Here is a 22,345-nt window from a genome sequence, read left to right as displayed (position 1 = left end):
TTTTAAAGAATAAAATGTGCCAAAAATTATATTACGAAAAGAAAATTTCTCGTTGAAATATAAGGAAGATAAAATGTTTGGGGGAAAGGAGTTTATCCGCTTTGGGGAAATGAATCGAGTGACGCGAAATGGACCAAAAAAATTAAAGAAATCCCCAATGAGACTTTTCATTTTACACTGCAGGATCAGCTGGGAAAAGCTGGCAAAGATTGGTTTAAAAACTCTAAGAATGACGTCATCGTTGTGTTTCATGTCTCTCACAATTAATGAAACATTTATGCTAATGCTTCGTCGATGATTTTTGATCAATTTTGATGCTTCATTCATTAAAAGAGTTAAAAAGAAATTCAACAATGACGTCATTTTTTGTGTTTTTTAACCAATCTTTGCAGAGACTATTCCCACCTATAAAACACGGAAAAACATAGAACAGTAAAACACCTTCAGAAATTCCTTTAATTTGTAGAACGTTTTGAAGATTGGATGTCTCCTTCTTCAGGTACAGATTCCTAAAGTTTCTGAATTCGCAGAATTTATGAACATCTAAATATTTCCGTGTTTGATTTCCGATATTAGGAAGTATCTTCAGAAATTATTTCTTTTTCATTTTTTAATTCTCTATTAGTTTGATAATAATAAAAAGGGGATAAACTCCTTTTAAGGTACCTATTGTGTACTTCAAATATAGTTTTGCAATTGATGGTGGGGAAAAACGGATTTAGAGAAAGAAATTAGAGGAGAGAACGAATTGTGAATGAAATATGGTTATAAATACATTTTACAAATTTTCTTTTCTTTACAATATTACCTATTTATATATAATATTCTCTTTTTAGCTCTCAAAAAATGTCATCTTGTTTTAGTATCAGAATAGTTCTTTTTTTTTCTTTAAAATCTTCTCTTTGTCAATGATTCTTCAGCAATTTTCATTTAAATATTTTTATACCAGATACACATTTAGGAAAATATAAGAGAAAAATTTATCTTCTCTGTCCTTCAAATTTTCTTTTTTTTTTTTTAATATACTCAACACTTACTAATATACTTTTTCTCTTCGTTAAACTATAATTTTATTATTTTTTTTTGTCTATTGATGATATTTTTTTCTTTAAGTTGCTCAACACTTAAAAAGCAGAAAATTCTGATTTTTTCTCTGCTTTCGAACATTTAATAATTTCTTTTGTATTATTTTTTTTTAATCGGGATATTTATGAAAATAAAATTTAAGAAGGATGGCAATAAAATGCAAGAAAAATAAGACACAACATGATCTTATTTATCTTTCACGGGCATTGATGTGGTGCAATAAGTTATTCATTTGTGTTGATACAGAGGAGGTCAAAAAATAAAATATTTTATATCCAAAATTGACAAAAACTACAGCAATTTTCTTTTCTTTTTTTTTAAATTTATATATAGGTAGTAAATATAATTATGTACCTCTTAATGCATCTCCTCCCTGTAGGAGCGCTATTCCTTTTTTTTCATTTTAAATTTATATTGAGCCTGTCTTTGGGAAATGCCTCAGTGTAGCTACGGATGTTTGTGTACTTTTGCTAGTATTGCCACTTCCATCATCCCCACCAGATGACGATTGACGCTCATGGTACTCCTGGAAGCACGGCACAATGCACAGGTTCGTCTGGCACTCGGGGCAGTGATATTTGGTTTTCCTCCTCAAGATGCGTCCATGTGCATCGATTGTGTTCCAGCAGAAGTTGCACCCAAGTGCAGGACCCGGACGTACCACGGGGCAGTGGCTAGAGCGTGGGTTATCCAAGGAGAAGTCGCGTGTCTTGACCTGAAGAAGGATTATTAGGTATTCATTTAAAAATTTTTCTTTCAAATTATTCCTATTGGAAACCAAGTAGGCTTTTCTGTACTAATATGATATAGATTTGGGAATTAGGAAAATCGTAGTAGGCCAAAAAGAAAAATGGCGGAGAAAATTTTCAAGTGACGCTACGTAAATTTGCAGAAAAATATCATAAAAAGCATGATTTTTAGACGTTTTTTCCATTTTTCTCAGCCGCAGAATGGAAATTCAAAATTCTGTTCCAACAAAGTCTGCATTGGTATTTCCTCTTTCATGTGCTTTCTACCCCATCAAAATTCATCCAGTGAAAAAGGCGGAAAATCACAAGATGGTGTTACACTTAAGGTGGCGAAGTGATTTTTTTTACTCTTCAAATGTGGCCAATATCGGAAAACCAAAAAGAAAAACTCCAAGGAAAATGAAGATGTTAAGATATGTCAATTCCAACAATTTGCCCAAGAGAACCACCTTAATTGAAATTTAATTAATTAAAAAAAAGCTCACCTGGGGCGACGACGCAGAGCGCTGAAGTTCCTCGGATTTAACACGAATGGCGGCAAGGGGTTCAGGTGCTGTTTCGGGTACAATGAGAACAGTGGGCGACAGGGTGCGTACACGACTTGTTGAGGGTGTAGGAATATCCGCGGACGAAAGAACCTCCTCGGATGTTCCCTTAAGCGTTGTGGCAATAAAGTGCGTGAGATGGCTGGAGAGTGTTACCGGTGGTGCACTGGACGGCCCCGGGGATTCAATTGGTGGCGATGGCGTTAGCGTTGTCATTGTGGCACTCGCGGGATGCGAGAGTTGTCGCTGGAGCGGAAAAGGTATCGTAGGCGGGGATGATTGGCTCGGTAGCAGTGGATGGGAGTGTTGCTTAACGAGATAAGCACCAGCAGCTGATCCAACAGACGGTACCGAAAGTAAATGCGGCGATCCAGCTCCCGGTGCTGGTTCCGATGCATGCCGCTCAATCTTCTGCGGTGGTACACGCAGCAAATGGTGTGCATAACTCAAATCCGATACAATGTCCGGCTCTGGGCTGGCTTGGCTGGACATGGCATCGCTCTCCTTCTTTATACGCGGCTGCCTAATTAGCAATCTCCCTCGTTTACTACCCATAGTCGATGTAGACGTTGTCACGAGACTCTTTGATACCGAAAGACCTGTTGAAAAAGATTCAAAAGAAAATCATTTAAAAGAAATTAAAAAATAAATAAAACAATCCCCCAATTTAATTAAAAATTAATAAAAATTCTTTTAAAAGATAATGAAAAACTCTTTAATTTTTTTTTCAATTGTGATATTTTTAATATGTAATTAAAACTTGATTACATAATATTCTACTCAATGTTGTTCGTTTTTTTTTTACCTCGCGGAAGGATCTATCTGTCCCACCTCCATTTGCTTGTTTTTTTTTTTACATTATTGTTCTCCTATGCATCTCACACTTAATATTACTTTTCTTTTATTATTTTTAAACTTATTTTCATTATTCTGTAACTATAGCTTGTATTAATAAATTTTCTTTTTCTTAGTTTTAAACACGAATGCCCTATTTCTTAATATTTTTCTCTCATCTCTTTTCTTTTAAATGAGAAATTAGTTTAAAACATTCAGTAATACATTATGTACACGCATGAATTTCTTACTTGTTTTTTTTTTTTTTTACTTGTGGCGCTTTCTTTTCATCTCTATACACACATTATCCACGTTACTCAAGTCTTTGAGAACTTTTAACCATTTTTTGGGTATTTTTGTTCCTTTTCTAAGCTCCTTATTTATTTATTTTTTCTTTCTTCATTCAATTTTTTTTTCAGCTGCGATTCTTATGACTCACTGGATAAATATTGGGGGCTTTTAGTTGAATTTTCTTTGCGAAATTTTTTTAACTTGAGATTGTTGAAGAAATACAAAAGAAATGTACAACGAATAACTTTTAAAATCATTTAGGTGGTTTAATAGACTAGCAGAAGGTTAAAATAAAATTATTTTTTTGATCGTCTTTGACGTTCTTCAATGGAAAATGATGGTTAAACGTATAAGAATCACAGCTACTGCAGGAGCTTCACTTTTACCAACAATCCTATTCTTTTCTTTTATTCTTTCGTACCTTCATTTATCTTTTTTTTGTTTAATTATTTAGAAGAAATACACTACAATATTAAACTACTCTTTCAGTGAAAAATTCGTTTTAATTTCTATGTATACTCCACTATAAATATTTCAGATTGTGAATGCAAAGTGAAGTTGTTGCAAGAAAATATTCTTCTTCTTTACTAAACTTCCTCTTTATATACTCATACTCTTCACTCTTTCCCACCCCACGGTAGAACTAGAAAAAAATCCCCTTTTATGGCCACAGTGAAGCTATATAATAAGAAAAGAAAGATTTTTTTTGTATACGATAACACTAAAATGTGCTAGCTTGCAATTCACATTGAGAAATATTCTTCATTCATTATTTTATTTACTTTTCTTTTTTAAGGTAGGTAGTTTCCACATTCTTTTTAGCCCTATTTATTTTATTCTAAAAGTTTCTTTTCTTTTTTTTAATTAATTTTTATCTAATTTAGTGTGCATAAATAGTACTTGAATTAGCCTATACATTTCTATTCACATGCATTCACTTTTCTCTTCATTTCTTTCATACAAGTACACATTAATTAAAAAAAGAGAAAAAAACATGTTAGTATACATAATATTAATTGAAAAGACAAAAAAAAAGTGACTAAACAAATATTGTTCTTTGATTTTTTTACACAATAGACAGAATAATAAAAAACAGTACATTAGCTCAGGAATGAGTACTCTGACATTTTTTTACAAATATATTTTGCACTACCACATAAATCAATAATCTCACGATTAAATATAGTAAAATAAAAAATCTAAATATTTTTTTTACACTTCTCCAATAACATAGAGATTGATTTCCATTTAGGCTAATTTTTTTAGCCAAAAGAAAATTAATTATTTATCCTTCTCAATTTCTTTTCTCTTCCCTCTCAAATTCTCAAAAGGAAGTTAATTTTTTTCAGTTGACTTTTCAAAATAAACAAAAAAAAAAGAATTTTTTTCTCAAAAACAAAAATTAAGAGAGAGAACAATTTCACCGAGGAAGGATCTTTATACCTTTCTATATAGCATTTTTTTTCTTTTTTACATTGTGGCCTACAACCTACATCTTTTACCTACACTTAAGAGTGGCATAAATCTATAATTATTAATTGTATTTTAAAAGAGTTTAATTGTGTGTGAAATATATCCTCCGGTTTTTTTGCCTACCTCTTTTCCTACATGTAGATTACAAGATATCATATATATTTTCTAATATATATAATAGTATGGCATGGGATAAACATAAAAAAGGAAGATGATAAAAAATATCTTCATTATTCACATTACTTTCTTTAATTTATTAATTAATTAATTAGTATTTTCTTCTGTAAGTAAATTTTTCTTTTACTGTTTCAGAGTCAAACAGATGTTGTGAGTTTTCAGCACTATTTCTCTCTTGATGTTAGGTACCAGTTGGTTTTGTTTATTTATTTATTTTTGCCTTTATTATGTTGACAAAGGAGACTTTAGGAGCACAGAACTCTTTCCGGAAGTGTTGGCAGGAAACCCGCGTCTTAATCCAGCCGAATTAAAACAACTACCTCTGGAGCTTTCGACGCAGTTTGCGCGTCTTCCTCAGCGATCAGTAAAGTCTAATTTTGGCGAATTGCGTTAATATCTCGCTCAGCGGTATATTGGAGGACTTTTTAGATTTTTCCTCTACTTTTTCACAATTTCCCACAAATTTCAACATTTACAACTTTTTACTGGACTCTTCTTTTTCCTTCTTCTTCTTCCGGAAGGATTTCTGTCCTCCTAAAGTCTCCTTTGTTATCATTTTTCGTCGGAGAAATTTGTCTCAAAATTTATTATTTTGTACACCTACCCCCATCAAAAAGGGATAGATAGGTCTGCTTGTTTGGGCTTCTTTCCAATGTCGTGGCTTCTTTTTTTTACAGGATAATTTAACTGGTGGTATTTCAAGTATTTTCTTCTTTTTTTTTTTCAAAATGAATTTTGCAACTCCTTCATCACACAGAGAAAAGACGAAGAAGGAGGGGGGAATTTACATTGTGTTAAAATTGAGGCCCTGTAGATTCATGGCTGAAGGATTGACGTTAACTGGCGTATCGGGGTACCTCTGTCGTGCCATTGGATGCACCGATGGGAATTCAACGTGGCGCGTATCGAGGAAACTCATTACACCCATAGGATGGGCATGTGGGGGGCACATAATGGGTGCCGAGGTGGGTGTTTCCGGTGTTGCTGCCGTGGTAGTACTCGAAATGGGCATATTAATAGTCGGTTGGGCGATATGTTCATAATTTTCCATTGTATTCTCCTCATTTGTTGGCGTTGGGGGTGGCTGCGGGGAGACATTGGGCTCCAATTTAATGCGACTTTTGATACTTGGCCTACTAATGGGGTAGCCGCGTTTCTTATACTCCAACCACAGTGTACGATTGTTCACACCAAATAGTCTTGCTGCCTTGCAGAAGCCAATACCACCGTATCGTACAGCTTCTAGGGCACGAATGAAATTCTCATCACCCTGCGGATTGACGGAACGTTTCCTCTTCTGCGGTGCCGGCGTACCAGTTGATGCCTGTTGCTGTTGCTGCTGTTGTTGCTGCTTTGTATTTATTGGGGATTGATTGGGTGTTGTACCCTGACTATAGACACTTTGAACAAGCGATGTCTCCCCCTGGGGCGATGTTGGTGTCGACAAGGGTTGTGAGTAATTATTAACGGAGATTATTTGTGTAGGATACGTGGAACCCTGATACTGTGTCATGTGAACTGAGGACGAGGATGCACCAGCACTCTCACCACTACTAGCTGCTCCACCACCACCACCGGATGCCGTCGTTCCTGCCGCCGTCGGTTGATTTGTACTATTCCCATTGGCTCCATTTCCACCCTGCTGCTGATGCCCATCGTCCGGATGGTTGTGCGTTGCTCCGCTCATGCCAATATTCGTGGGGCACGATGACAGGGCAAAACGGGGATAGCTTGATTCAACAACTGTCCATTGCACACCTGGGAGAAGGAAAAAACGAGAGCTAGTTTTAGTTTACGATCTCCTTTCTTTCTTTTTTTTTTTTAAATTTCTTCTAAATATTTGATTCTAAAGTTCCAAATGTTTTTTTCTCTCTTTTTCAGGATGAGATTTTTGTCTTTTCCACTTTCTCCCATATCTTTGCTTCACAATTCTTTTTTTTTTTCTTTAATGCCAAGTAAGTAATTTCATTGAGAAAACATACTTAAATGACTTTCTCATTAACTTACTATACAACATCTCTTTTTTTTTCTTCATTTCATCTCTTTAGAAATTTATTACGCGCGTTTTTTTTAAAGATATATTTTCTTTCAAGTAGTGTTGCAGTGAAGTGATTGAACTTTGCAGTTTATATTTATTATTAGGAAAAAATTAAATAAATAAAGTGTCTTTTAATACAATGCTAAACAAAATATCAATCTTTTTTGAAGAAGAATTCAAAGTAAAATATTTTATTAGATGGAAGTCTGTATTCATGCATTCAATTTAAATTTATCAGCTATTTTTTCTTACTTTTTTTACATTAACATTGCATTTAAAGACACCCAATTGCCCGGTAATCCCTTTTTCACGTAATGTTTAGGCTAAAATGCGAATTAGGAACTAATTTAACAAAAAATAAAGATAAAAATTAAGAAAATAAGACTAGAATAGTTTTTGTCCAATAAATTGTATAACTATTTAGTTTCAAAATGTATTTAATAGCAAATTGAACGGATCGATTACAAGCTCTCGCCTTTTCCCAGATCGCAATTGGATTGACAATTGTTTCTGTTTTATTTTTCTTTCTTCTTTTTTTTTGTTTCTCATATCACTCCCATCCAACACTTCATCAAATTATAAGTTTACATTCAAGCTAAAAGCAGTTTTACAGATAATAAAAAAAAGTAGAAGACGTAACACTTAACACATTTTTTATTATTATTTCTTTTCCTGCCTCATCAAGTATCCTCCAAACTTGACGTAATTTTAGTTTAATCTTTTTTTTTAATTTCTTTAGGATAAAAAAAAATGTTATTTTGTCGAAGTAAATAAATAAAATTTAGTGAAGAAAATTTAATTTAATTTACAATTTTAAATTGAATTAAACGAAATGGAGAACAATGTGTGTGCTATATACTTTACGCATATTTTGCAATAGAAACTATATACTTTTATAGTCTTCACTGCACTTTATATACATAAAATTCCCTCTGTTTTTTTTTTGTATTTATCGCGCCTCTTTTCATCATTAAATTATTTATTAATGTTTATGCAGAAACAGGTAAAATATATTGAACAGAGAATTTTTTTTCTTCTTTCACAGGTAAGTTATTATCACGCGTGGAAGGTGGTATGTATAGGTATTACTATAAATATCGTATGTTGTGAGAAATTCAGTGAACAGGAACGATTTGGGGTAGTTTTTACAACACGATAATAGTCTCTTTCCCATCTCTAAATTAATGTTTTTTTTTTAAAAAATAAGTAATTGTGTATACGTACCAGAATGCTGAGACTGTGCCTGAGAAACTGATGGACCCTGACCAGATGATGATGATCCAGTAATGTCCAAAGGCATCGGCTGTGACACATGATCCAGATCAGTGTCAGACTTCTTTTTTATACACCAAAAAGAGACGAAAACAAATAAAAAAAAGAAATTGAGAGAATTTATTGAATTTTTCTTTAATTTTAAGGGGAAAATGTTTAACTTACCACAACAATAGAATGATGCTGTACAGATCCTTGCTCATCGACACTCTCCTGCGATGTTTCATGCTGCGGTTGTTCCGTATCAGAACTGGGGGAATCCTTTATAATTCGTGCATTACTGATGGTGGACGTGAGATTGCTGGCCGTTGCAAAGGACATGGGATCCATGTGCGACATGTGTATGGTTGAGGTACCACTGGGGCCACCCTCGAGGTTGCTGTGCTCCTCCCCGGATGTACGATCGGCTGTGGACACTGAGCCCGAACCTGGGCGGAAGTCATCATCAGTTACGTAATGTTCCTTACGTATTGGATACTCTGGCATACCGGTGGATGATTTTCGTAGACGCTTCCGGCGTGCAGCCGGTGACATTGTTGCCGGCGACGGTGTCCTCCGGCTGTGAATGTGTGCCGTCTGCTGGGGCGCCTGTTGTTGCTGCTGTTGCTGCTGCTGCTGCTGCTGCTGTTGCTGCTGCGACGTCCCACCTGCCGTAGATTGCGTTGCCTGCTGCCGATGGAGGAGAGAATGTTGAGTATGCGATGTGCGCCATAACGACTCACCATCATCATTCACAATTACATTTGTCGTCAATGTCTCAGTGTCTGATGATGAGGACTTGCTCTCCGATTTACTAAGGGATGCAGCATCTGACATTTCCGCCAGGCCCTTTATCTTGAGCATCTCTGCTGTTTTTATTATATGCGGCAGCCGTTCCTGTGACACATTCACTTCACCATAGTACATAAAGTCCACCAATGTTTTTAAATCACTGTACCGAACATCCTTGAGGATGACTATTGGATGGCGGCAAGGATTCGTTGTGAACAGGCTCTGAAAAAAAAATACAAATTTAATTTTTTTTAATTTGCAAAAATTGATCATTTTTCTTGTAAATAAAAAAAATTAAAAGTTTTCAAAGAAAAATTGTCTGGAGGGTGAAATACAGTGATGTACACGAAGGGATACATCATTGAGTAGAATCTCCAGTTGGAATTTATTCTTGCACCACCTTGGAAAACAAAAGTTTGATTTACTTACACTTTCATCTTCTGAAATGATGCTTATTATAAAATTATTTTCAAAAAAAAAATGTTTAAAAATTGTCTAGAAAACAAATTCTCTCAATTTTCAATAAAAAAAAAATTTTTTTCTTCTTTATTTTTGTTATTTTAGTATAAGAATTATATATACTCGTACTATATATAAAAATTTCCGGGAGTAAAAAGAAGCAAGCTATATACATACATAGCATACATATGTATATAATATAGGTTTGTCCATACTCACTTCAAAGTAGGTGCTACAGGCAGACAGAACGACTTTGTGGGCTTGTAGCTGACTCCCATCCGCCGCCAGGGTGACATCCACGAGGGTTTCATTGTGCAGGAGGGACGAGAAGACCGAAATAAAATTGGGCTGGTGATTATTCCAGCGCAAACAAAATTGTTGAACGGACATTTTCACTGCATTGGCCTACTGTGAGGAAGAGAGAAAGAGAAGACGCGTGAAATGAGGAGACCCAATGCAAGAAGAAAAGTGGCACAAAAAGCTCTTTCCAATATCAAAATTATTAGAATTTCAATCATTCCCAGTGTCCACCAACTTTTCTTTCCTCCGCCCTTTTGCAGCTAAATTCCCACGAAACAATTTAAATAATTCTATTTTGCATTTCCACAAGTTTATGTTGGAGTATTTTGGTGTGAAAATTTTACCTCTCTGGCTTCTTGAAGACCTTGAACCTATGACGTCACCCAGCAATATTTTACGAATTTTCTCATAAAACCACACGCTGGACACGTTGAAAAACACTCAAACTCTCATTGACACACTTTAGCGTACAATTTTCGTATTTTCACGGCGTTTTTCACACACCCTTTTGGTGAAATTCTGTGAAAAATATCCCGTGGAAAATATGGCTCCGAATGAAGCTACGAACGTGAAAATAGACTGATGAAAGGGCAAAAGACTCGGCCGAATGCTCACATCTCGAACCCAACGATGCCAGCGATGTGCTCATTACGTTGACTTTATAACAAATCTTCATATATATTTTTTTTGATTAACTTTTTTTTTATAAGAAAAAAAATTATTATTCAAGATAACATATTATGCCTCTATTGCGACACAGAGCCTCCAAAGTAATACAAAACGAAGATCTTACAATTTTGAAGCCATAATCTAAAGAGGAAGAATCGTTCACCACTTCAGAACTGTAAAAATATTTAAATGAAATGTATTTTTTTATATATGATAAATAAATTAATCAAAAACAAGAAAATTGATTAATTAAATTATTATTTCTAAGCTTTCTAAGCTATTAATTTTGTATGGCTTTGCCCATTTAGGAAATAAAGTAATTTACTAATAATAGTTTTTCTTTAACGTTCTTAAACTAATAAAATCTCTTCTTGCACTTTCCAATAAGCAAAACTGAATAATAGAGAACAAAATGAAATTTTTACCATGTAGAAATATAAAAACCAATCGATTACAATAGTGCTCTAGCGTGAGCATTAACTACGAGTCTAAATCAAAATGGCTGCTCAACGACTTGCATGAAAGCTTCTTCGAGAATGCTTCTTTGGGTTTATCGGGGAACTTGTAAGGTTTATCAGGAACACTTGCTAGGTTACTCGGAAACGACTATTAGGTTTCTACTGAGATATTGGTTGGCTTTTATTTTTAAAAAAAATCCGTTATATTTCTTTTCCCAAATTAGGAAAAAATTAATTAATACAAAATTTAAAAAATATATTAACATAAATAAAAATTTATATATTTTTAATTATATAATTTTATATAATTATATAATTAAAAATATTAATTATTAATTTTTCATTTAATTTCAATTAAACTCAACTTTTAGATTTCTTAACCATTTTGGATTTCCTAAAGAAAGGATAAAGCACATAATTGTTTCTTTGACCCAGAACAAAACTCATATATGCTTGAATAAGCTCCTTTCTTAATATAAAAAATGTATTATTTCCTGTGAAGTTTCTTTGGAATTACAATTTTTTTTTACCAAAGATTAATTGGTTCGAAGGGTTAGAAGATTAATTTAAATTATATTCCTTTAACGATCAATTTGAACCAAACTTTGCAATAAATTCATTAAAATTCTCCATTACAAGGCGCCGATTTTTTTTCATTAAAAATTTTCCTTGACATCCTTGACATCCCTCCCAACAAACACCTTGCAACTTTAACTTTGGAAACTCTGAAGCAACGTTGCAAGAGAGTTTACTTCTTAGTTGCTAAAGTTGCGAATATGGTTGCATGGAAAACGATGCAGTATACTTTATCGCGATGTTGCCAAAGTTGCAAGATTTTCTTTATTATTTCAATAACTTGAAAAATTTAAGTGTTTTTGCATTCTAAAGTCTTTTCTACAACTTCTCAAAGAATAATTTACCTAAAAACACACTAAAATCTGAATTTTAAGCAAAATAATTAACTTTGAAAAAATCACCTTAAAAATAGTTGCAGGAAAGTATATATCAACGTTGCGCTAGTTGCAATAAAAATTCGAAAGAGATCAATTTTTCCTTGAAATTTAAGTTTTTTTGGACTCTAAATGAGTTTTATGCATTACTTATCCCTAAAATAATAATTTTTTATTGATAATTTATCAAAAATTGTTAATTTTATTAAATATAATTTATTTAGTTGCTTAAACGTTGCATCAGGGTATGCCGGCGCAACCCAAGCACGTTTTGTGCCTATGTTGCGCCTTTCACCGCAAGGGGCGCGTCTATCGCGAGAAATAACCCAAAACAGACAGAGAGCGGAATAGAAAAAAATGAGTCTGTCTCTTTCATTTATGTTTACAAACAGCAAAACTAGCGCCGCCCTGGTGGGTTGCTACTGAATCATTTTACAACGTTGTTGCAAAGGTTGCTGCATCGTTGCCTCAGAGTTGCAAAAAATATCTAACATGGCCGACGGCATAAAAAAGTTGATTTTTATTTCATTATTCCGAGCAATTGGGAGCCCAAAATGATGTGGGAAGGCTTTCTTAGGGATAGTTGGGTGCATTACTTGTGTTTAAATAATTAATTTAAAAAAATTAAATTTTTGACCCCTAAAAAAAATTATTTTTTGGTTAAAAAAATTAAGAAAATTGAAATGGGAGCATCATTTAAGTTCCTTTGAGGCGATTTCATGACGGTAGAACCGCATGGCATATTTTTTTTTCATTTGGAAAAAATCTAAAAACTCTATTATTAAATAATATAAATTATCCATTAGAGTTTGTCATTTATTATGATGGGAATATGGACGCCATATGATTATTATGAGTGTGTACCATATTTCCCTCCATTTATGACAGCGGAATGTTTTGAAATATTTTTTGAAACATTTTTGTTTCAAAAAATTTTAGTTGCGAGATGGTATACGGGAAAGGATATTTCAGAGTTTTGCAACGTTGAGATTACTAGTTGCGGCAACGCAGATATCTATTGACCATCTACTTCGAGGCAACGCAGATATATACCGTTAGGCATGGTTGCATTGTAGTAAATGTAACTCCGCGCAACGTTTAGGCAACTATCAATGGTTTGTTGGGCTGGAACTCAAAGAAAAGTTATCAGAAAAATCTCTATGCTTAATCCCTTTTTTCTAAGTCCGTAAAAATCGATTTTAACAATAAAATAAAAGTTAATCTGCTTGAAAATATCTGATTAAATTCTCTTGAATAATTTTCCAATTTTCTTGCACTTTTCTATTAATTTTTCTTAAAGCCATAATTAATATTTTTTTAATTGTTAAAAAGAAAAAATACTTAAGCACAGAGAAAAAAATACTCAGTCAGCTCTCAGGGAGTATGTCAACTCGAGTTGTGTTTTATGGAATGATGGAGCATGATGGGAGAAATGGGAAAAGAGAAAAACAGATCGAATAATCATGAAGGAAAATATATCGACTGCGTTTAAATGGGCATATATATGTATGTTTGTAATGTACATAATATGGGATGTCTGTGTAATTGAAAATGGAGGAATTAAAAATTGTAGAAGTGGGGACTTAACGAACTGAAATGGGTCAGAAGTCGAATATCTCGCGTTCCCCAGGCTAACCAGACATAGTATTTGCGTCCAGTACAAGGAATATTCATTTCACTTGTTACTGAACTGTTCCTCTGAACAGTCACATCTCCTTTTCTTCTAAAGTTTTTTTTTTATTTCTTATTCCTCTTTGCTTCTTCTCATTGAATAGTGCTTGTGTTATATATATTTCATTTTCTCTATTAATCTAATTCATGGAGCTTATTGAAGTGCTATAACATACATAAGAAAGGACACATAAAGAGTTTTTCTTTTATAATTTTAAAAGTGTTCATATGAATTAGATTTTGGAAATTTCATGTGAGTGATTAAAATTGGAAAACTTTTCTTTGCACAAAAGTTATTGAGAAAAGTTGAGGTAAGATTTGAAAATTCATTTATGTACAAATAAATTTCCCCTCTAATGAATGATATTTTTTTTTAAATTGAAATTGGATGAATAAAATTAAGTATAGTAAAATAAATTCAAGTGAATGAAATATGTGTGACTATCAAAGAAGAAAAAACTTGTTCAAAAAACTCTAAAGAAAGATTTTCTATTATGTGCCCCATGATATTGAATGTGTTCCTAATGTATGGTTATTTATGTATTTAAAAAAATTAAAGACAAAATGATAAGGAGGTGACAAGATAACCCTTTTGGAGCCGCAAATCGTGTATTTGATTTCTGTGCGAATATTTGTAACAAAAATTCATGATGTTTCGTTGATCTTCCTCATTATACACATATTTTCATCAATTTTAGGCGTAATCTTTGTCTCTCTGTTAATTTCCGGACCTTACAAAAAGATTCCCACTCCATCTTCTTTTTTTTCTAGGCGTGCAATGAGACTTTTATTTCTGGTATTCACCGCCCTGATTTTTCATCTTGGAAAATGTGCAATTTATCCGGTAAGACTAATTAATAATGTATCAAGTTTACGAGGTAGATACCTAAGCAATTTTTGTAATGTCTTCACGGGCTAGAGGAAAACTCTGCGCGATGAAAATTTAGTGGAAATTTAATTAATAACGAAAGAATCACAGCTAAAAGGATAAATTAGGTATATTAACCCTTGGGAGATCGATATTTCTAACTTGGAAACTTCGATCATAATTTTCTCATAAAAAAAAATGTTTTTCCGAGTTTTCTTCCGACGAACTTGAAGTAATTGAACTTCCTTACACACAGGTGCAGAATTTATCATTAAATGTTAAATATTGCTAGTAAAATCCTCCAAGGGTTAATAACGATCTTTTTAATTTGAAAAGATTTCTTTATACTTAATACATTTACAGTGAAAATTCTTAATTGAAAATTCCTTAAAAAAATAAGTTTTTACCATAATATAATTAGCAGCAGGAAACGATGCTCCCAACTTCCCGCAAAGAGCATCACCAAAATGTGTTCATGTGAGAAATACAAATAAATTAGAAAAGAGGCTTCAAGCGCGAATGATTCCACACATCATTTGGTGCTTTGTCTTGATGATGAGAAATTCTCACTTATAAAATTATCCATTTTCAAACTTCAATAAATAAACGATTCCTTTTGCGCCAAAAAATCTATTCTTAGATTTTTCTACATATAACTTTGTAGGTGTTGTATATACTGAAATATTCTGTAAAATGGGTTAATTGTTTTTACTGTGATAGTAAAAAATTTTTCTCTACTAAACACATATCATGCTTCAAATTGGGAAGAGCTCTCTCACTAAAGATTTTTATGCTCAAATCTGTATACATAAAACGGTTAAAACATGATAAGTGCAGTATAGTGAGCGAGAATATAACACATCAAGAGGTCAATGACGATTGTTCTCACAGACCTATCAGATCCACTAATTTATTGTATTTAGAGTGAAGAGTCATCTTTTATCATCATGTGTACGTAAATACATACAAGTGTTTTATGTAGCAACGTCAATCATTTTTCTTTCCTTTGATTAACATAAAACATTGTTGCGCTAAACTTTACCTAATTCAAAACGTTTTTTATTATTTTGTAAATTAAATAATATTTGAGACCAAATTGCATTGAGAGAAGATATGCGAAGAATCCTCCAGAGAAAACATATCGAAGAGCGTGTTTTATTAGATAGAGAGCTCAACAAAGTAATTAATTGTACAGACAAATAAATTTGTTATGTGTATACACAATTTTGAAACTGCCCTTTTCGTTTTTGGTAGTTGAGCAATAAACAAAAAAATAAAGTGGAAGCACTTAAATTTCTTTGGCTGTATTTCGCATTATGATTCCATATTTCCATGGGAGTAATGCTGCATCGTTATGTTTCTCCCATTCCCTTTGATATGTATTAAAATTCTTTACATCTTCACTCTTTTCTCATTCTATTTACACCACATTGTGCATATATAGTGAGAAATTAATTAATGTCCAAAGTGATTGATAAAAATCAATGGCGGTTTATAACAATTCTCGATACATTATATCAATAAATAATGTGCTTACATATGTATAGTATATAGTGATTGAGATTTGCTACAAATGTACTACATTCATTGAATTATTTCGTCACTATAACGAATAAATTTCAAGACTTTTTTCTCTCTCCCGAAACTACTTAGATAGCAGTGTCTATATATAATGTATTGTACATAATACAATTAGTGAGCAAAAAATAAAAGAGAACATACCCTAGCCCTTAATCCATCCGTAGTGTACACAAACAATTTTTATGATCTTATGGTTACTGATAAAATAAATACACGCATGCTTTCATGAGGCTCAGCAAGCTGACCCAAATGCGGTTGTGGGAAGTCCAGAGCACATTGCGTCGCTTCTCCAAGATGGCAACAGATTTAGGCGTGATGCTTACGGAAGGGGCTAGTGAGTGACCATCCAAAAATAATTTTTTTTGTTTAATTTACAATTTGCCTTTTATCTGCTATCCAATATAGCCACCGTGGACAGACACAATCGCAATATGTAAATTTTGGCAATGCACAAAATGAGGGAAAAGCTGAAGCGGAAGCTACTCAACATGGAACACGTGCATACGTGGGTGAGTGATCAATGTGGCAGAAATGATTTTCTTTTTATGCTATGTTGATATGAATTTTTCTGTGATTTTTTTTTTCTTCAAATAGCCGGCTCCAATGGCATGGGACAGGCTCAAAGTCAATCTGCAGGGGGTGATTGTGGCGACTGCTTTGGGGGAGCAGGCGGAAGTGGTGGCTATGGTGGAGCTTTCGATGGTAGACGTCCTGATCCTCTGCTTCAGCCAGGTGTAAATGGTAGAACGGGCATACAGGTGGACTCTCAAGGACGACCAATTATTGATAGACTCCAATTACCTGATGGCAGGCAGTGGCCTGATTCACAAACTGGAATTCCTGGAGGATCACGAGATGGATATGATGGAGGTCTATCATCCACTGGATATCAACCTGGTGGCTATCAGCCTGGTGGTTATCAACCAGGTGGATATCAGCCTGGTGGAAGTACGGGAAAGCACGATTTAGGAGGTGGTTCTCCACAGGGTAGACTTACACAACCAGGATATCAACCCGGAAGTGGAGCATTGGGTGGAGCTGGTGGTTCTTATACTGGTCCAGACCAGGGAACACTGTCTCCTGGGCAACCTGGTAGTGGAATTGGTGGTCAATTGCAACCAGGATACAATGGAGCACCTGGAAGAAAGACAAATGGTTTAAATGGAAATGGAACACCTGGCGTCCCTGGAAGTGGAAGAACAGATTTAGATAAATTAACACCAGGCAGTCAAATAAGAGATGGTACACAAGGAGGTACTTTTGGACCTGGATCTTCATTTCCTGGCCAACGTATTACTGAAACAGGACCAGGTCAGCGTCCTGGATACACTCCGGGACTTCATGGAAATGGTGCTTCAGCTGGCCCTGGAGGTTCAGCTGGCCCAGGTGGTTCAGCTGGTCCTGGGAGTTCATACGGTCCTGGAGGTTCAGCTGGCCCAGGTGGTTCAGCTGGTCCTGGGGGTTCATACGGTCCTGGAGGTTCAGCTGGCCCAGGTGGTTCAGCTGGTCCTGGGGGTTCATACGGCCCTGGAGGCTCATCTGGTCCTGGCGGTTCATACGGCCCTGGTGGTTCATACGGCCCTGGGGGTTCATCTGGCCCTGGGGGTTCAGCTGGTCCTGGTGGTTCTTACGGCCCAGGTGCTTCATCTGGCCCTGGGGGTTCAGCTGGTCCTGGTGGTTCTTACGGCCCAGGTGGTTCATCTGGTCCTGGGGGTTCAGGATTTTCTCCGGGAGTTTCTGGGGTGCCTGGACAAGGATTACCAAGAGGCAATGGATATGGTCCCGGATATACAGGTGCTCCTGGTCAAGGATCTGGTGTTCCCAAAGGACCTGATTATTCTACAACTAGACCCGGAGGATCTGCAACTGGATCTGAATACCCACAAACAGGTGGTTCAGGATATCCTGGATATGGAACAGGAGGAAGTGGAAATTTGCAACAGGCAGGAGAACCATCGGGAAGGCCAGGAATTTTAGATCAGGACGGTAATCGACTAGGTAAGCTTGAGAAATAATTTATTGTAATTGCTATTAAAAAGAATTAAAATGAAAAAATATATTTGTAGGAGGATCTGCTCCTGGTGGTGCTGAAATTATCCTTGGACCCTCTGGAACAATTCCTGGACTTGGATCAGGTGATATTACTCTATGGAGCCCAAAAGGATCACCAACTGGATCTCCAACAATTCTTTGCTTAACTATTAGTTGTCCAGGAGGTGCAACTCCACAAATATCAGCTCAATATATTCCATCCAAACCTGGGCAAATAATTCAACAACCAGGCAGTCAAACTGGGTATCCATATCAGCCAGGAGTAGCAGGACAAGGAGGAATTGGAACTGGTGGAACAGGCTCAGGAACTGTGGGAACAGGAGGAGGTACTGCAGGACAATATCCTGGAGGTCAACCAGGTGGACCTGGAGGAATAGGGACAGGACAATATCCTGGAGGGCAACCAGGCAGTGGAGGAATAGGATCTGGGCAATATCCCGGAGGAATCGGGCAACCAGGAGGTGGAACTGGAGGTGCTGGCCCTGGGGGAATTGGAACAGGACAATATCCTGGAGGTCAACCAGGTGGACCTGGAGGAATAGGAACAGGACAATATCCTGGAGGGATTGGACAGCCAGGAGGTGGAACTGGAGGTGTTGGCCCCGGGGGAATTGGAACAGGGCAATATCCCGGAGGAATCGGGCAACCAGGCGGTGGAACTGGAGGTGCTGGCCCAGGGCAATATCCTGGAGGTCAACCAGGTGGACCTGGAGGAATAGGAACAGGACAATATCCTGGAGGAATAGGACAACCAGGAGGTGGAACTGGAGGTGTTGGTCCCGGGGGAATTGGAACAGGGCAATATCCCGGAGGAATCGGGCAAACAGGAGGTGGAACTGGAGGCATCGGAACAGGACAATATCCTGGAGGAATAGGACAACCAGGAAGTGGAACTGGAGGTGTTGGCCCAGGAGGAATAGGAACTGGACAATATCCAGGAGGAATCGGGCAACCAGGAGGTGGTGTTGGCCCAGGAGGAATAGGAACAGGACAATATCCGGGAGGAATAGGACAACCAGGAAGTGGAACTGGAGGTGTTGGCCCAGGAGGAATAGGAACAGGACAATATCCGGGAGGAATCGGGCAACCAGGAGGTGGTGTTGGCCCCGGGGGAATTGGAACAGGACAATATCCAGGAGGGATTGGACAACCAGGAAGTGGAACTGGAGGTGTTGGCCCAGGAGGAATAGGAACAGGACAATATCCGGGAGGAATCGGGCAACCAGGAGGTGGTGTTGGCCCCGGGGGAATTGGAACAGGGCAATATCCCGGAGGAATCGGGCAAACAGGAGGTGGAACTGGAGGCATTGGACAAGGACAATATCCTGGAGGAATAGGACAACCAGGAACTGGAGGTGTTGGTCCAGGAGGAATAGGAACAGGACAATATCCCGGAGGAATCGGGCAACCAGGAGGTGGTGTTGGCCCAGGAGGAATAGGAACAGGACAATATCCGGGAGGAATTGGGCAACCAGGAGGTGGAACTGGAAGTGTTGGCCCCGGTGGAATTGGAACAGGACAATATCCTGGAGGGACTGGGAAGCCAGGAAGTGGAACTGGACAATATCCTGGAGGAATCGGTTACCCAGGTAGTGGAATTGGTGGAGGTGGAACAGGACAATACCCATCAGGAATTGGCCAACCTGGTAGTGGAATCGGAACTGGACCATATCCCTCAGGAATAGGCCAACCAGGTGGAATTGGTGGTGTTGGTCCAGGTGGAATCGGAACAGGACAATATCCTGGAGGAATTGGTCAACCTGGTGGTGGAATTGGAGGTGTAGGACCAGGAGGTGTAGGAACAGGACAATATCCCGGAGGATTAGGACAATCTGGCAGTGGAAGTGGAGCTATTGGAGGAAGCGGTGCTGGGCAATATCCTGGTAAGTTTTTGTATCTGAAATAAAATAAAATTTAAATTTAATATCAAATTAATTTGAAAATTTATTTATGTAGGATATGGAGGTGACCAATATCCTGGACAATATGCAGGCTTATATCCTGGAGGCTATATTCCTGGAGGAGGTCAGTATCATACAATACTTTAAAAATTGTTTACTAAAACTTCAACATTTCCTTTTAAAAAATATTTTTCAGGACTTTTGCAAGTTGGCCAGCATGCAGGTGGTGTTGGTGATGATGATGCTTTTGCACAATCGGAAACAGCAGTAAAGGATGGCGAAGCTACAGCTAGTGCTCAAGGAAAGCGTCATGGTGGCGTAGCACAAACTCAAGTATCTGGATCGTATAGTTCAGGTGGAACATTCAGTGCAAATGCTCAAACTTCGGACAAAGATCGTGCGGCACAGGCTCAGGTGACTGGCAATAAGGATGGTGCCATGAGTTCTGCCCAAGGTAGTGGTGGAAGTGCTAAATCTCAATCTCAAGTGTCAGTAAATGAGAAAACTGGAGGTACTTCGGCATCATCTCAAACTGGTGGCGTTAATCATGAAAGTCAATCTGAGGTAAGTTTAAAAAAAAGTTTCCTAATTTTTCAATAAATTGTAAAAAATAATATTTTTTGTAGGTACAAGCAAATGAACGAGGTGGATTAGCTGATGCACAATCCAGTGGACCTGGACAGACATCTTCACAGGCACAAATTGGTTTTCGACCAGATGGTGGCTCTGCAGGGCAACACTCAGTATTCAATGGAGGTGGCCAAGCATCAGCACAGGCATCTTCTTACTCAGGGCAGAGTCAATCTCAAATAAATGGAAACTTTAAGTGAGTATTTACCTTTTCTTTATTTTATTCATGTATAAAATAATATTTATTTTTTTATGTAGATATGGCATTTCATATCATGGAGCTGCCCAAGGAGCTTCTGGGACAAAGGAGCAGGTGAATCAATACAGAGAGCAAAATCGAGCTCTTTTCCAAACAATAGATCAATTTCAAAAATCAAATAGGTTTGAGCTTTTTTTTCTAAATTAAAACTTTCAAGCAAAAATATCTTCAATAATAAATATTTTATTTCAGAGAATCCCTTCCTGGAGCTAATTTAGCATCTAATGCAGCCGATTTAAAATTAAGAGCATCCCACCAAAGTGTTTGTAAGTAATTTTTAATTAAAAAAACAATTTTTTTTTCTAATTTTTAATATATTTTATTTTAGCATATCAATTACCCAATAATACGGCATCAAATGTAGCTGAAGATGAAATAGATGAGTACGAAGATGAGTACAGTGATGAAGAGGATTACGAGACAATACCAGAAGCCAAATCTGCTCCATCAGAACATAAACCTTCCAATGGTGGCAATAATGCTGAATCAGTACCAACATCAACTACTTCCTCCTCCAATCCCATTCATACATTTAGCCAAACATTTGAGAATCAAAAGCAACAAGCTACGGTCGTTGGAACGGATAACTTCCGCGTGTTCCAGAAGCAAAACGGACGAACGCAGTACTATCCGTCGACTACAGAAAAAATACCCGAAGGCTTTAATGGGAAAGTTGAAAATCCCCAAGATGGTTCGAGAAATAGCCGGACAACATCAGCAGCTCCTACGGTGGAGCCAAAGAAATTCACAACAAGATTCCTCCCCTCAAAGCACCACGAAGTGAATACAAAACTCGGAAATAATGGCAAAAATCCCGATAGTTATGTTACAGTCACCAAATCCGTGACAGGAAGCATAGATGACACAAAAAGACCACCAGCAGAAACGAAGAATTTTGCTTCCACGTATTATACAAAGTCATCCACATGTGGATATTTTACCTTCTCTTGCAACATTGTTTATGGATCAAATGGACGCAGCAAGATATGCCGCCCAAAGGCACCCGCAAATGGGAAATGCTGATTAAATTCTTTTCCTTCTTCTTTTTTAGAACCATAAACATTCAATAACTGCCAACGACCAAGGAATTGAAAAATATTTCTTTTTTTTATTTTACTAATAAATTAACAAAATATATATTTTGAATAATGGAACTTAATGTTGTTGGACTCATTTTTTTTCTTTATACGTGAAAAATTAAACAATTTTTATTTTAAAAGTTACGTTTTTTTATTTTATATTGTTCTGGCATAATTTTAAAGATTTTTCAGGAAAAATTGACGAAAAGAAATGAAAAAGGTAAGAAAGAAG

The 22,345-nt window shown here is 36.4% G+C and overlaps 2 protein-coding genes across 18 annotated transcripts; one reads left to right on the top strand and one right to left on the bottom strand.

The window, feature by feature from the left end:
- Positions 1-772: 772 nt before the first annotated feature.
- On the bottom strand, positions 773-10,583 carry LOC129792098 (longitudinals lacking protein, isoforms H/M/V). 16 transcript variants are annotated; one of them, XM_055830854.1, is made up of 7 exons: positions 10,340-10,583; positions 9,915-10,103; positions 8,954-9,458; positions 8,631-8,893; positions 8,418-8,529; positions 2,321-2,979; positions 773-1,801 (listed from the first exon to the last, which is right to left on the bottom strand). In XM_055830854.1, exons 2-7 carry the CDS (start codon positions 10,083-10,085, stop codon positions 1,496-1,498), a joined length of 2,016 nt encoding a protein of 671 aa, XP_055686829.1. In that variant the 5' UTR covers positions 10,086-10,103; positions 10,340-10,583; the 3' UTR covers positions 773-1,495. The 16 variants fall into 16 exon arrangements, with proteins under 16 accessions (XP_055686829.1, XP_055686836.1, XP_055686837.1 ...); XM_055830861.1 differs by having other exon boundaries at positions 8,631-9,134; positions 9,207-9,458; XM_055830862.1 differs by having other exon boundaries at positions 8,631-9,131; positions 9,207-9,458.
- Positions 10,584-13,753: 3,170 nt separating this feature from the next.
- On the top strand, positions 13,754-22,253 carry LOC129792078 (collagen alpha-1(I) chain). Of its 2 annotated transcripts, none has more exons than XM_055830802.1 (12): positions 13,754-14,054; positions 14,515-14,587; positions 16,429-16,526; positions 16,598-16,701; positions 16,787-18,190; positions 18,259-20,127; positions 20,201-20,269; positions 20,342-20,709; positions 20,772-20,971; positions 21,034-21,156; positions 21,227-21,300; positions 21,363-22,253. In XM_055830802.1, exons 2-12 carry the CDS (start codon positions 14,522-14,524, stop codon positions 22,055-22,057), a joined length of 5,070 nt encoding a protein of 1,689 aa, XP_055686777.1. In that variant the 5' UTR covers positions 13,754-14,054; positions 14,515-14,521; the 3' UTR covers positions 22,058-22,253. The 2 variants fall into 2 exon arrangements, with proteins under 2 accessions (XP_055686777.1, XP_055686776.1); XM_055830801.1 differs by having other exon boundaries at positions 16,423-16,526.
- The last annotated feature ends 92 nt before the right edge of the window (positions 22,254-22,345 follow it).

Source organism: Lutzomyia longipalpis, chromosome 3 (assembly GCF_024334085.1).
Source record: "Lutzomyia longipalpis isolate SR_M1_2022 chromosome 3, ASM2433408v1".
In the NCBI taxonomy this organism is placed as follows: Eukaryota; Metazoa; Arthropoda; class Insecta; order Diptera; family Psychodidae; genus Lutzomyia; species Lutzomyia longipalpis.
Note: the sequence above shows the minus strand (reverse complement) of the source record. Positions and strands in the feature narration are given on the sequence as shown.

Coding starts and splice junctions, on each gene's coding strand:
- LOC129792098 (XM_055830846.1), bottom strand. CDS start 10,085: ATGTCCGTTCAACAATTTTGTTTGCGCTGGAATAATCACCAGCCCAAT. Junction 9,459..9,914: donor CCTGTAGCACCTACTTTGAA/GTGAGTATGGAC, acceptor TTTTTTTTTCAG/AGCCTGTTCACAACGAATCC. Junction 6,914..8,417: donor GGCACAGTCTCAGCATTCTG/GTACGTATACAC, acceptor TCCTTCTCCCAG/GTGTGCAATGGACAGTTGTT.
- LOC129792078 (XM_055830801.1), top strand. CDS start 14,522: ATGAGACTTTTATTTCTGGTATTCACCGCCCTGATTTTTCATCTTGGA. Junction 14,588..16,422: donor GAAAATGTGCAATTTATCCG/GTAAGACTAATT, acceptor TGCTTTCATGAG/GCTCAGCAAGCTGACCCAAA. Junction 21,301..21,362: donor AGCATCCCACCAAAGTGTTT/GTAAGTAATTTT, acceptor ATTTTATTTTAG/CATATCAATTACCCAATAAT.